Source organism: Pholis gunnellus (assembly GCF_910591455.1).
Source record: "Pholis gunnellus genome assembly, chromosome: 13".
NCBI lineage: Eukaryota > Metazoa > Chordata > Actinopteri > Perciformes > Pholidae > Pholis > Pholis gunnellus.
Window position 1 is genome coordinate 15,700,287 of NC_136540.1, and position 14,834 is coordinate 15,715,120.

Genomic DNA, 14,834 nt, shown 5'->3' on the forward strand with positions numbered 1-14,834 from the left:
TGTATATGAGGTTTTCTTCCCACCTCTAAAACACTAAATGGAATTTTATGATTATTATCTATCATGTTTGTGTTGGTTACAGGCAGACTGAACAACCCCTTAATTGAATGTGGCCCCCTTCTGTTTGAGTGTTTAAAATGATTTAAAGTGACAGCGCCTTTAATGGGCCCGCTTTAACGGTATTTATGATGTAGTCCACATTTAGAGGGTCATAACAGTAACATATGGATCTGTGTTAAAGTGTCTGCTGCCTGAGAGAGAGAGAGAGAGAAATAGAGAGAGAGAGTGTTGGTGAACATTTTGGGCTGTGACCGAGAGTCAGCACATGATGATGCGGCTGCAGCAGGCGGAGTCTGCCGGCCTGAACCCTCTTTTCTGTGTCTGGCTGGCTGCTGTCCTGTCATCGGCCTGGGTGTGGTCTTTGCAGTCGGGGGTACCGTTAGCAGGAAATCAAGCTCGAGCCATTTCACTTTAAGGCGAAACAAAGAAAAAAAACACTCGGTTGAAAATTTGTTCTTCTTCGTGGTCAAAGCGAGAAGTAACGTTCGTGTCCTCGAGACGTTCGGTTGGCGCCGTTTGTTCTGATGGGAAAAAGTTTTCTGCTGGTCTCGCTAACCGGTCGTCTGATTTAATAACTTTTTTTTTTTCTCAATAAAACCTGAGCCGGACGTAAAAGAAAGGAAAGATGCCGAAGACGGTAAGAATGAAAACGCATTAACGTTATCATGTAAAAAAACTAACGTTACGGTATTTTGTCTGTCGCTCTCTCTCTCTCCATAATATCTTTACAATTAGGTTCATTTTTTGGACACTGGTGCTTAAAATTAACCTTAAAATAACCCTAAAAGCATCTCGGGTACACATTGCGGTGTTTTAACCCCCTTTACGTCCCGTTAGACTCGGGGGTACTTTCCGTTAGATGTGTGCGCGTGCGCGCGCCCGCCCGTTTGTTCATTAAAATTAGCGCCTTAAATCAGATCATTCATTTAGGCGTTCTTACGTTATTACGCTACTGTGAGCCTTCTCTCCACACTGAAGAGACAGAAATCACATTTAGGCTGTCGGCTCTACTCGACTGTGTGGCCTGCACGAGCTAACCAGCTAGGCCTCCCTTTCACTCACGTCTAACAAGGAGGGATTTCAACTGTCATTCAGGGCCAGCTGTGCAGCCCAAAATCTGGAGCAAATGGAGGCAAACTTAAAAACGGGGAGGTGGCACAAAGGGGGCAGGCACCATGAACTATTGTGCCTTATTGCCACTGTTAAGAGAAATATGTCAAAATGTTGTGATATCACATGAAGAAGCACCCAGAGCTTCACAGATTTGTAGCTGTGAACAAAGAGAATGATGGTTGACTCAGACTTGACTCTTTTGTTTTCATCAAGCAGCATCAGGCAAAGCTAGGCCCTCTCTGTGCCTTCGTCAGCTGCACGCTGAGGGGAAAGTGGGGTCCAACCCATCTCCTCTGTTTGGTGAAAGCATGAGTTTAGGCTTTTGAGTCAGCGTCACGCTTTTTTGAATTTACAAGTTCATATAGAACCGGAAATCTGTCTGCCATCCTTCTTATTCACGGTCTGTGATGCCCACGTGCTCACTCTGACAATAAAAGGGACGTGATGCTACAAAAAGAGACAAGCGTGACCCATGTGATGGAGCTGATGCTGTGTACAAAGCCATTTAGATGGCACAGCATAGACACTTTAATTCATTATATCACTGTATTAGTATTTTTTCTCCTCAATAGAGCATCATCGGATCAGCTTGTGCATCACTACCCTTTCATAATTTACCCGTTATTATAAAAACTATATGGTGTATTTTATCACCGTTGACGTAGCATTAAACCTGTATTGTGAACTCGTGCACTTCCAAAAATGAAAAGCAGAAGTACAAATGGTACCAGAGTTTGTGGCTGCTTTCTTCCTGCGGCATTGTTTCTGCTTTTACTTCCTCTGTATTTTTTTTCCAGCTGTCAACTTGAAAAAAAAAGTAGCCATAGCATCCTGGCATTTAAAGTGCATACTTAAAGTGTTCACTACCCTCCTCTTCCTGGAAGGAATTCCCCTTATCACATCAGCCTTCACAGGGCCATTTTATGTTCGTCACATTGTGCTTCTGGGGCAATTAACATTGGCACATTTAATGCTGCTTTGAATTGAAAGTAGAATTATTCTCGCAAGACAACAACAAATTTAAAGAAGTGAAACATTATTGGTTAGAATTACATACGGTTGGTATCCTGTTTGTGGTAGGAGGACTTTCCGATATCCTGTACTGTACCTACGCTTATAGAAATTAGCTTAATGCTGTTAATGTTTCTCGCTGCTGTTCTCTTTATAGGTATTCTTAGTCCTTCACTTAGTGCTTGTCTTTGGGCCAGATCTCTGCAGAGAGACTCTATACAACACTAGTAGCCTGTGTTGTGTGTAGCAGCTACCGGAGGAACAGCTGGGGACCTGACAGACCTCTGAAGAATCTGTTTGGCAGTTGCCATCAGCTCACATTAGCACAGGGACACTGCAGCTGTGTTGTAGAGACCTTTCGCCTCTACATAATAAAGAGCTAGGACAGAGGAAACTAGTAGTGGACGACGTAGACGGTTCAAGAGGAAGTGGCGAGATCCTCTCAAAATAAACAGGGACAATGAATGATGACGTAGAGGATTGTGGGATATCTAGACAACAAGGCTTGTATTCCAACATTAAAGGTGTAAACTAGGGACCACCAAGAGAAGCTATGTATGGATCCATTAAAGTAACGTATCAGTGATGAAATTGCTAAAACCCAGACCTGTTATTGCAACACTCAGTGGGCCGTTTCCTTAAGTAAGACACTGCAGGAGACTCGGCGTCTGACAGAAGGAAGCAGGACACTGATTCAGCAAATGATCCGAAGCTAACTGCACCCAGTGGAAGTTGTTCCTCCGATTTTGTAGTCTCATCCACAACAAACCGGGTCAGGGAGTAAAATTCATTCTGTTCCTTCAAAAATAGCCTTTTTCCATGAACCGTTTTGGTGATTTATTTAGTGTAACAACAGCAATAATTATTGAGAAGCTCTGAGTTTGCTGGACTCCTCTTGGCAGTGCTTCAGTTTCCCATGGAAGCCATGTTGTGACTCAAGGTTTCTGCTCTTACATCAGTTCCTCTCTGGTAGTTTCCTCGCCTGCAGCCTTATAAGGACTTTCACATCACAGTCGCTCTATTCTCCTCCCTGCCTCTCCCCCTAGCGCGGTCCTCGGATGCCATGCTCCACTTTAGATTGCATTACGGCAGTACAACAAGTTCAGGACCTGCTGTATTTCTGTCTGTGTTTATCAGTGTTATGTTGTACATTTGGGTGGATATCAGTTTTGTATTTAGATATTTAAATGTTGCTGTGATGTGTAGTTGCGGCTTATTATCTGCTTTCTTTTTTAAGGAAGCACCCTCAATTTAGATATTTTCGATAGGCCATCTTTCTCAAGCGTTTAACTGACAAATATACTATTAACATAAATAACATTAACACTTTATACAGCACCCTTTTTATCCACAAATACACAACCGGCCTCCTGTTATTACACAAAACTTTGAGCCGAACTTACCATTAAAGCCTGTTCTGTAGGAATCTCGACAGATGCTGTTTTCTCGTTAGCAGGACCAAACTTTTAACAAGTGTGGCTGTGGAGAAATGGTAAATGGAAACACCCAGCGGTATGCAAGCAGGGGATTAAATAAGTCTGTATAGTGCACATAGCAGAGCAGATTAACGGTGTGTGTAGAGGTGGAGGTGGCGGACAAACTACAATCAAAATCCTTTTTTTTAGTAGCGAGTTAAATGTTTTCTGTTTGGAGGTAGTGAGCAAATCAAACTTCTGAAAGTAAGTCCTTTGTTGTTATTTATTTTTACTTTAATATGACCTTCTTATCCTCTGTTTTTTGTCTATTGCTAAAGCTGCCGTTGGAATAAAAGAAAACATCATTTTCTGTTCAGATCATACAGGATTGTATATAATCTACCGTTACAGACATTAACATATTATTACAATTACACATTATAAGGACATGACAAATGAATGTTATGATTATTCGGCCCCTCGTTGTAATGGAAGTGTCTAGTACAACCTTCAAGCCAACAAACTGTGTACTTTAATGAAAGAATAGCATAAGCAGAGCACTACAGCGAGCAATAGTCAACACAGTAGTGCTTTAATGCCACACAAGAGCGTGTGGTTGTCAACCTGTAGGATTGGACTACACTGGAAACATGGAACTAGGTATAAAAAGTCCTATTAGGTACATACAATGTATATTGGAAAAGGGAATATAGTCAGACAAGTATTATACCTAAATGTTGCCGCCTGGTGTTGTTGTTGGGTCAACATATTTTTGTGTATATGGCGGTAACAATATAACGGTGGATTTTGATCCAAAAGGAGACTTGGCAGACAAAAGCAGTCGGGATAAAGCAGCCCGTACTTGGTCAGTAGGAGGCTTAGAGTTGGCAAACAAGATGGCAGGGGTCAAAAAGGAAGGCAATGTGTCATCAGAATGATAATTAAATGACTGATGAAATACCAAAATGAATGTGGTAAAGAAGGACAAGTGTGTTAGCTGGTGATGAGTCAGGTTAACAGTGAACAGGATGTAGATGATTGGAGGGGTTGAAGCAGCAGTTTACCAACAATAAACAACCATAAGCTTGTGGGAACCAGTGTCAATAGAGCACTCGTGTTTTTACTCACCAGGATCTGAACTGCTTTGTTGTCGTATAGATGCGTTTCTGTTGGCTCTCTACAAACACAGCACTGTAGTGGCGGGTAACATGTGTGTGTGTGTGTGTGGGGGGGGGCTTTAGAGGACATAAACATGCTCGTTGTTTTTCTCACATGATTTCCCTTTCAGCTTCGAGCGCTAACATCAACATAGTTACAAGTCTGTTGTGCCGCGCCTCAAGACAGATTTGGCCATCCCGTCACATTTTCCCCACATTTCTCACACTTCATATTCAGCTTGACGTTATACCTAATAACTGTTAACTGTATGCTGCTGGGAGTGACGTGGTTAGAATGAAGATTTCAAATACTAGATGTGCATTACTTAAGATGGCGCATTACACGTGCTGCGACGCTCAGTTGACCGCTGCTCACAAATCCTGTGATCCGCATACGTAATGAAGCTGTCGGTCAACATTGTAGTTCCCTCTCGCTCTTAAAACCACTGAGCGGTGTCTTCTTTGTTGTCTTGGCTTTAGTGAGGAGGACTGTGGTTGTGAACGGCACACAGCGGTAACACCGGTGTGGGAATGTAAGGGTGGTGGTAACTGACTGAATGCTGAACACCTGTTCAGTGAATTTCTGTAGTTTTGCTTCCTCTTCCTCACAGGGTGTGTTTATTAGAATTCACTTTTAGGTTAACCTTCTCCGTTGTTGCTAATGCTTCCTAATGGCCATCTGATTTTAAAACAAACTTGTCCACGACAACAAATGATGGCCAGCGGGTTCTGTCTCTCTTGATGGGGTTAATACAGCTTTCAATACTGTCAGTCATACAGATCTCATGGTTTCTGTTTCACAGCTCAGTTAAGAGTTTTCAGCATTACAATATGCACGAATGCTGCTTGTTTTGAGGCTGAAATAGAATAGATGTCAACCATGCTTGTGGCATTTCTCTCCGGATGTATTTAAATAATAAGTCAGAGTACTTTTATACCATATGTATCTTTAGTTTTTCATATTATTCAATTTCAGAGCTATGATTTAGTTATGAAGTGATGAGTTGGTTTGATTGCTCAAAGGCGAGGCACACTAACACAAGAGCCTTTGTGGTTACTGTGCGGTCAACAGAAGTTGTATGAATAAGGATAAAGTAAACAGAGATATTTTAGAAATAACCCAACGTTTCAGGCAGTCAGTGCATTGGAGGACTCTTGAAGAGAGCTTCACATTATAGAGGTGATTCAACAACAACACTTGTAACCTGTGCCTCTAAATGTGAAGCTTTGTCAAAGTTGTTGAAAGTGTTGAGAATAGGTCATGGAAACTCGACACGCTGGCCTGAGAGGGGTGTTTCTTTTGAGCGTGTCCTAATAATAGGGTGTTAAGTGTTTTTGAATTCTGGCCATGAGAGACACACCCTAACCAGGCAGAAAATGTTCGAGTGCAGTTCCTTTTTCTGGCCGAATTAGCCGCTCTGTCACAGGAAACGAAAGCGCTGAACCCACAGCAGGGTTGGTCACATGAACTGAGCTCTAATCTACACACTCATGAAGCCGATATTCATGAAAGTTCATACTTTGTTGAAAGAGCGGTACGTCTAGATGACTTGAGGTGTAGTCCGGTGGAGGGCCCAGATTGTAGGTTTTCACTACAACTCTTTCTGCCGGCTGGTGATGACAGGAAGTGAGATGAGGGGGGCAAGTATCCTGAGCAGTAAATGGGGTCCTGCTGACATGAATGGGGAAAGAACGCAACTCTAATCAGGCCCCGCAACTGGCAAATAATGCATACCATTGTTGTCCCGGGCAGGCGTGGGCCTCAGCCTGCACAGTTATTTCCCAACAGACATGCTTGCTGCTGTTTTCGTCATCTCTTAAGAGGACAGAGAAAATGAGAAACTGCCTACATGGTTGGTTTACTCAGTACAGAATGAATTTATTCTCTGGGCGACCTCATTGAGGGGGGGTTTTAAGGTTAAATATATTCATTCGACTCTTGACATATCTCTTAAAAGCAGTGCCTCACTGGCTAAATAACCAGCTGTCACAAAGCGTGCTACCTGCAGAGGATGAGCCTGCTTATCAAAGCCTGCTCTGGTTGAATGCTGCACGTGCAGATAGCTGAGCAGAAAGCTGACGGGTCGCTTGATACACGACAGGATGTAGGCGGCTCTCATGAGAGCTCAGTGTTCAGCAGCACTGCCTCACAGCCACAGAGGATGTGGTTACTTCCTGTAGATAAGTTCTATACTAAGACAGAGCCAGATTGGCAGGTTTCGTCGCAGACGAGGCGGGGACCTTGAGACACGATCGAATCCTACACACATCTAACATTTTTCAGGGTCGATGCCGGCGTGGTTCAGCCGGTTGTTCACAGTGTGTGTCCTGTGGAGTGTGTGCACGGAGGGTTGCGGGTACACCTCTGCTGCAGACAGGTTTATTCAAAAAGAGCTTAATTCAAGTATCAGCTGATCAGCAGCTGTATGTATTATTATATGTCATTATATCATCTTTTCTAATCATTCTCTTGTGGCATTCTGATGATTCTTTTAAATAAAGCCACTAGGGGGCAACATTGAGACATTTTCAAATTCTTTATTTTAGTTAAAGCATCGAGGGATTCAGTGTTTCCTAAACATGAAACAATTTATAATAATCTCCTGATGATGCCAATAATGATAATAAAGACGTACAAAGGTCATTTGCTCTTTTGAATTTTAGCACAATATATATGTGAGAGATTTATTTATCCCCCCCAGAAAATCCCTCATTCTTCCACTGCGCTCTCTTCCTCAGATTAGTGTGAGAGTCACTACGATGGACGCTGAACTGGAATTCGCCATTCAGCCAAATACAACAGGAAAGCAGCTCTTTGACCAGGTATGAAAACAGATGATTTACAGTGACTGTGACACTATTAAGAGTCATTTACATAAAAACATTTCATGAAACTATTAGCAGCAGTTCATTGGCATGGAGCTTCATTTTCAACTACAGTAACAACCAAACTAATAACTGTAATAGTTCTATAACCTATTAAGTACATAACAATGTCAATTTAATACATTTATTTGCCATTGTAACATGTATGGGTTAACCTCTGCTTTATCTAGAAAACACAGTTATTAAATTGTGTAAGGAGCATATACTTTATTTATTCCAACAAAACCATTTTAATGTCACAAAATAATGAGTATTTGCTGTTTTTGAGTGTATGAAACAAACAAGAACAAACATGCAGTAGATGACGATGGCTCCTGTTGCCTGTGGTTCACTGTGTGCTCGTGTTGTGTAGAGGATCACACAATACTTGTGCTTTCACGTTTCCAGGTTGTTAAGACCATCGGGCTGCGAGAGGTTTGGTACTTTGGACTCCAGTACCAGGATACGAAGGGTTTCTCCACATGGCTCAAGCTCAATAAGAAGGTGAGATCCTCACTACCACGTCTAACGCAATATCTGTTTTGCCTTTCTTTGTCAAAATTGAACTCAAGTCTATTTACAGAAGCGTAACCTCTACCCCCTCACCCGGGTCACGCTTTATTTCAGGTGACCGCCCAGGATGTGAGGAAGGAAAGCCCGCTGCTGTTTAAATTCCGCGCCAAGTTCTTCCCCGAGGACGTGACGGAGGAGTTAATCCAGGACGCCACACAGCGGCTGTTCTTCCTGCAGGTGAAGGAGGGGATCCTAAACGACGACATCTACTGCCCTCCAGAGACCGCAGTCCTCCTGGCCTCCTACGCAGTGCAGGCCAAGTACGCCGACTACAACAAGGAAGTCCACACGCCAGGCTATCTGTCCGGTGAACAGCTGCTCCCTCAGAGGTAACGCAGGTTTATGTCGCCATGTTGATGATAGTCGATGTCCGATGGATGTCACCATTCGAGCCAGTGTGTCTCTGCGTGGCGTCTCACACTCTGATGTCTCGTCCCCTCAGAGTTCTGGACCAGCACAAACTCAACAAGGACCAGTGGGAGGAGAGGATTCAAGTGTGGCACGAAGAACACAAGAGCATGATGAGGTAACGTCTAAAGAAGAGACCTGCTCCTTCAACGAAGGATCTTCTTTTACCATCTTTCCCCCAAAAATACTGGCTGAAGTGTGTATACGTGCTCCTTAATCCGTCTCTCTCTGTAGCGCTGGTTAAACACACTTGTTATTTGTCCACAGAGAGGAGTCCATGATGGAGTATCTGAAGATCGCTCAAGATCTGGAGATGTACGGAGTCAACTACTTCAACATCAAGAACAAGAAAGGAACGGAACTGTTTTTGGGAGTGGACGCTTTGGGGCTCAACATCTATGAACAAAATGACAAGTAAGTGATTCCGCCACAGCGAGAAGTTGCTGTGAATGCACACGCTCAGCACAATTTGTGTCTTTTAATACTAGTTCCTGTCCGATGTCATGCAGCTGACACAGAGTTTTTATTTTTGCATTGTCTTCAACAGAATGACGCCCAAAATTGGATTTCCTTGGAGTGAAATCCGGAACATTTCCTTTAATGACAAGAAGTTTGTCATCAAACCAATCGACAAGAAAGCACCCGTATGTTAACCCTCGATAACGGACAACTTCTGTGTGTACGTCTGTGTATCGCTCCTAGTCTCCTCAATCTCTAATGTCGCCGTTTCAGGACTTTGTATTCTACGCTCCGAGACTGCGCATCAACAAGCGCATCCTGGCTCTTTGCATGGGGAACCACGAGCTGTACATGCGCCGCCGCAAACCCGACACCATTGAAGTGCAACAGATGAAGGCTCAGGCTCGGGAGGAGAAGAATCACAAGAAGATGGAGAGGTAAGAGACTTCTGATGTTTTGAAAGCATTCATTCATTCTACCACTGTAAAACCTGTATTATGGATGTGTAAACTACTGTACTTTTAAACACCCCGTGTATAATATGGGGATGATCTATGATTACTGTTTCCATTAGAGCTCTGCTGGAGAACGAAAAGAGGAAAAGAGAAGTCGCCGAAAAGGAAAAGGAAAAGATTGAGAAGGAGAAGGAGGAACTAATGGAGAGGTTAAAGCAGATCGAGGAGCAGACGAAAATAGCCCAACAAGGTGAGCGACCCGTTCGAGAAGCTTGCACGTTGTCCAGCGGTGAATGCTGACGGTGTTTGTTTGACCGTTAGTGCTTTCTCTGTGCGCGTGAATGTGTGTCTGCACAGAGTTGGAGGAGCAAACGCAGAGGGCCCTGGAGTTGGAGCTGGAGAGGAAGAGAGCTCAGGTGGAGGCCGAGCGCCTGGAGGCCGATCTGAAGGGCGCCGAGGACGCCAAGGAGGCGCTGCTGCAACAGTCGGAGAACCAGATGAAGAACCAGGAACACCTGGTCAGTTATCCAAAACTATATGAAAGAAATGAGTGTTCTGACGCTTCAAATATCAAGAAAAACTCAAAGAAATTACGTGCTTTCAGGCGACGGAGTTGGCTGATCTGACTTCCAAGATTTCCCTCCTGGAGGATGCCAAGAAGAAGAAGGAAGAAGAGGCGGTGGAGTGGCAAGAGAAGGTATGTTCTGAGTGGCCACTTTCTACACTAACCAGTCTTCTTCCGGTGGTTACAGTTGTTGAAGATTAAAGTACAAAAGACATTAGAACTCATGACAGGAAAAGAAAGTGTTTGAGTTTTTACATCATGCATATGACCATAGCAGCATGAATAGCAGAATGTTAATCAATCTGACAATCTGCTGATCATGTTGTCCCACAGTGAGGACATTCCGGTGTGTGCCAGGCCAGCCCCTTCTTCTTTATGGGCAGGGTGACTCATGCCGTTTGCAGCGGTGAAGGCCGTCTTTGTGCGGAGGAAATCCTGTCGTAACTCTTGTGCACCGTTATGATGTTCCGTCTTCTAGAGTGCTAAGTGCTGGTTTCCATATCGTGCATTTTTTGGCAACCGGTTTAGTTTCAGTTGAAATTCCAGCCTTACTCCTAATTGGCTCTTATTCCTGGCTGCACTCCGTTTTCACTCTCTCAGCGGTTTTAATTTATTGTTCAGCAAATTCCGCAGCACAAGTCGTTCTCTGAAGTTCTCTGGCTGAAGTGGATCGTTAATGATTGTTCCAGAATATTATAATCTGCCCACCCAGTGACGTAGAGCTGAAATGACTTTTCCTTAGCTTCGCAGTTTTGGAGATTAGAGGAAACTATGGGATGGATTGTCGCGTGACTTGTGTTGCTGTCGCTCTCTGTCCCCTCAGGCCACCACGGTGCAGGAGGACCTGGAGAAGACCAAAGAGGAGCTCAGGAACAAGGTGATGGTGGCTCACGTTCAGGAGCCCCCCAACGCAGAGAACGACGAGAACGACGAGGACGACGAGAGCAGCGCCGAGGCCAGCGCCGAGTTCGGAGCCGCCGTCGCGTACAAGGACCGCAGCGAGGAGGAGCGCATGACCGAGGCCGAGAAGAACGAGCGCTTGCAGAAACATCTACTCGTAAGTCTTCGCTCATCAAGTTTGATCCGTCAAGAAGTGATTGGATCGATAGATCGAGAGGCTAATTGTAAAGTTTCGATCTTATAAGACACAAAAAGGGCTTTTTTAATGTTTTTTTTTATATGAATTGAATACATGTGATTAAGAATAAAAAATGGGCAAGTGGGTTTCATTGCTGCTTTCCTTCCTTCAGTTTGTCACTCTACAGCTTCAGTGTTGAAGTGCAAATATGTGTTTATAAATACACAACTATCATAGACTGATGAGATGAATCAATCATCGCGTCTCGATTTCTCTTTAATTAATCCATTTTTACGATGGAGAAAAAGAAGATAAAGAGAAACGAATGATATAGAGAAGGATTGCTACATTTCAAACAGATGTGGTTAGCTCAAAAAGCTGATGTGAATCACTGAGAACGTGGTGTTTGCACATTCAGGGAGGAGAACGAGTCTCGTATGTCCGTGATAACAAACTGCTGTGAGACGTATTAATGCCGCTGCGTCTGTACTTCCAGGCTTTGAGCTCGGAGCTGGCCAACGCTCGGGACGAGAGCAAGAAAACGGTGAACGACATGATCCACGCAGAGAACATGAAGGCAGGACGAGACAAGTACAAGACCCTCAGACAGATCCGGTCAGGAAACACCAAACAGCGCATTGACGAGTTCGAGTGCATGTGATGCCTGCACAGCCCAATGCAACAAAAAAGCAACAAAAAAAAAAAAAAAAAAAAAAAAGCCCACACAGCTGGGCCTCTCTGCCTGGACTGCAGTCCTGCCTCACACAAGCCGTTTCCTCTGCACCCAAATAAATCAGATCCACAACATGACATGGTTGCACAAGCACAGCACAATGTACAAACATACATGGATCTCCATTTGTTATCATTCCTAACTATGAATTTTGGCAAGTTACTGGTTGAAAAAGGGACAAACTGTATTTTATTAGTTTCAGCCCTCACGAGGGGTTTATGTAGCATATTAGCGATGGGCTCTCGCCTCATTTCATGACACATTGAGTAAGCATTTTTAATTTCTTTATATATTTCTATCACGTTTTTTGTATCATGATTTCAAAATAAAAGGCTCGGAGACCAATCAGAATTTCCGATTGAAAACTGTGCCTGTTCACATGCAAAACGGTTCTTCACATCAAGCTCAACGTTAGTGTTTTTCCCATGATCCGCTGCCCATAGTTTTAGAAACAAACGCATCAACAGAGCAGTATTATTCTTTTGCAAATTCCCTTTAAATTGACTTCCTGATCATTTGAGTGTATTCTGAATCTGCCTACTGTTATAAATCATTCAGTATTCACAACCCCACTCAACAGGTGATATTAAAGATCAATTTCATTACATTTTTTTTGTCTGATTTTACATTTCTGAAGCTCCTTCAAGTCAGTTTGCAACTACAATGCTTTAGTGTAAATGTAGTATTCAGTGACATCTAGTCGATTCAGCATTCAATAAGTTGATTTTACTGTACCTTTAAGAGTTTTACTCTTGTTTTATTCCTCTGCTTTTATTTTTTAAATTCTGCTTACTTGTGAGGAGCCTGTTGGATAATCAGAATATATATATTTTTGCATTGCTATAACCAGTTTAGCATAAGGAATTACACTGTAGTGGTCACAAATAAAGTCATCTGTAAAGGTAAAAGTTGTAGTTTAAACTTCGCATTCTGAAAACTTTACTTCGACAAAATCTTCATAGAATAAAATTATTTCATTAACCATGCACTGGAAAACCATAGCTTACCTTTGCAAAATGAGTCAAGACAGACTTACTGTCTCCAATGCATGCATTTTTGATATACTGTATGTATTTAATTACGTTTGTGTATTTTGTAATTTGGATTTTTCAGAAGTGCTAGAAGGTGGAAACACAGACACCACTGAGGATATTTTTGTATTATAAAAAAAAACTAGAAGTACTCGTCAAAGTAACAGTTTTTGTTCAGAACGAACATCATTTTGAAAACAGTATTTTGGTGTTGACTAATAGCACAGCTCAGTGCTGTGATAGTGAGCTGATGGAACAAGCAACACCCCAAAGCCTGTGATGGGACCAATGAAAAGCCAGACGCTACAGGACGCTACTATGTTCCAGGCAGGCAAAATACCGTGAATGGAAATTATAAACCAAGCCAAACCATTCAGCATAAAAATGAAGAAAACTTCCTTGTGCCATTTGTTCCAGATTGCATTTTGTAATGCAGACATGCGAAGGGTTTTGCTTGTTCTCAGATCTTTAGAAATTAGTGTGAGATTTATTTACGCTATTTTAAAGTTCGAAGTTTAGATTTTTTAATTTTATTTAGATTTCTCTTATTGATTGAACGTTTGTCATTTGTACCAAGATGCATTTTGATATACAGTATTCTCGCTGCATAAAGTTCTTGTACCATGAAATGTAAAAGTTCAGTCGTTTTTGGATGCTCTTCCATGCCTTTGACAATAACTTGTATCATGCTGCACTGTATGTTCTACCTGCAGCACCGTGTATTGACAGCCTTCGTTTAAGAATCAAGTGTAATTTGAACCCGAGTCGTCGTGTGTAAAAAAAGAAATGTATTAAAAGACGCTGCTCAATATTTTGTCTTGAATCAAAAAGGGCTGAAACGTAATATTGTAAATTGACAGACAGTGCCTTGCCCAGGTTTTCCATCAGATCTTGCTGCTTCAAGTCTTCCTTTCACCAATGAATAAAAGTCAAAATAAACTGATTTCTTTTCCTGACTATTTTCTTACCATTATAATCATAGAACCATTTCAACTGAAGTAGAAAAACAGTTTAATTATTCGTGTATCATAAGCATCCTTTTACTCCATATTTCATGTCATACATTTAATCTGTTCAAATGTTTACATTAAGTCTATAATACAGTGATCAGATCCACCTGTGGCCCACCGGTTGATAGCCTTTAGTTCCCATCACACCTGCTGTCGTGCACATAGTTGCAATCCTGCAATGAGCCACATGATGGCAGTTTAACCTCAGTCTTCAATCAGGGTGACGGCAACGATTTGAAAGTTCACTCATGTCAATGAACATTTGATATCAAGATTGTCCTGAATAATAACGTCATGTTAATCAATAGTGAACTCATCTGTACATAGTATGACGATGTCATGAAATTGGGCTTTGAGGTTCATTTTTCTCCAATTTAGTTCTTGGAATAGAATTTAAAAACTAGCACAATCATCAGATAAGAAAACATACATGTATACATATATACATACATACATGTATACATGCATATATACATGTATACATACATACATACATATGTACATACATACATGTATACATGCATATATACATGCATACATACATGTATACATACGTACATACTTACATACATACATATGTATATACATACATGTATACATGCATATATACATACATACATACACACATACATACATACATATGTACATACATACATACGTACATACATGTATACATACGTACATACTTACATACATACATACATACATACATACATATGTACATACATACATACGTACATACATGTATACATACGTACATACTTACATACATACATACATACATACATACATATGTACATACATACATACGTACATACATGTATACATACGTACATACTTACATACATACATGTATACATGCATATATACATGTATACATACATGTATACATACATAAATA

At 41.9% G+C, this 14,834-nt stretch overlaps 1 protein-coding gene across 1 annotated transcript; it reads left to right on the plus strand.

Annotated features, from left to right (window-relative positions):
• The first annotated feature begins 400 nt into the window (after positions 1–400).
• On the plus strand, positions 401–13,866 carry msna (moesin a). Its single transcript, XM_079171445.1, has 13 exons — positions 401–697; positions 7,496–7,579; positions 8,030–8,125; positions 8,249–8,523; positions 8,637–8,720; positions 8,870–9,016; positions 9,150–9,246; positions 9,335–9,498; positions 9,636–9,766; positions 9,874–10,034; positions 10,121–10,213; positions 10,905–11,138; positions 11,656–13,866. The coding sequence occupies exons 1-13, from the start codon at positions 686–688 to the stop codon at positions 11,818–11,820; spliced, it is 1,743 nt and encodes a 580-aa protein (XP_079027571.1). The 5' UTR covers positions 401–685; the 3' UTR covers positions 11,821–13,866.
• Positions 13,867–14,834: the final 968 nt, after the last annotated feature.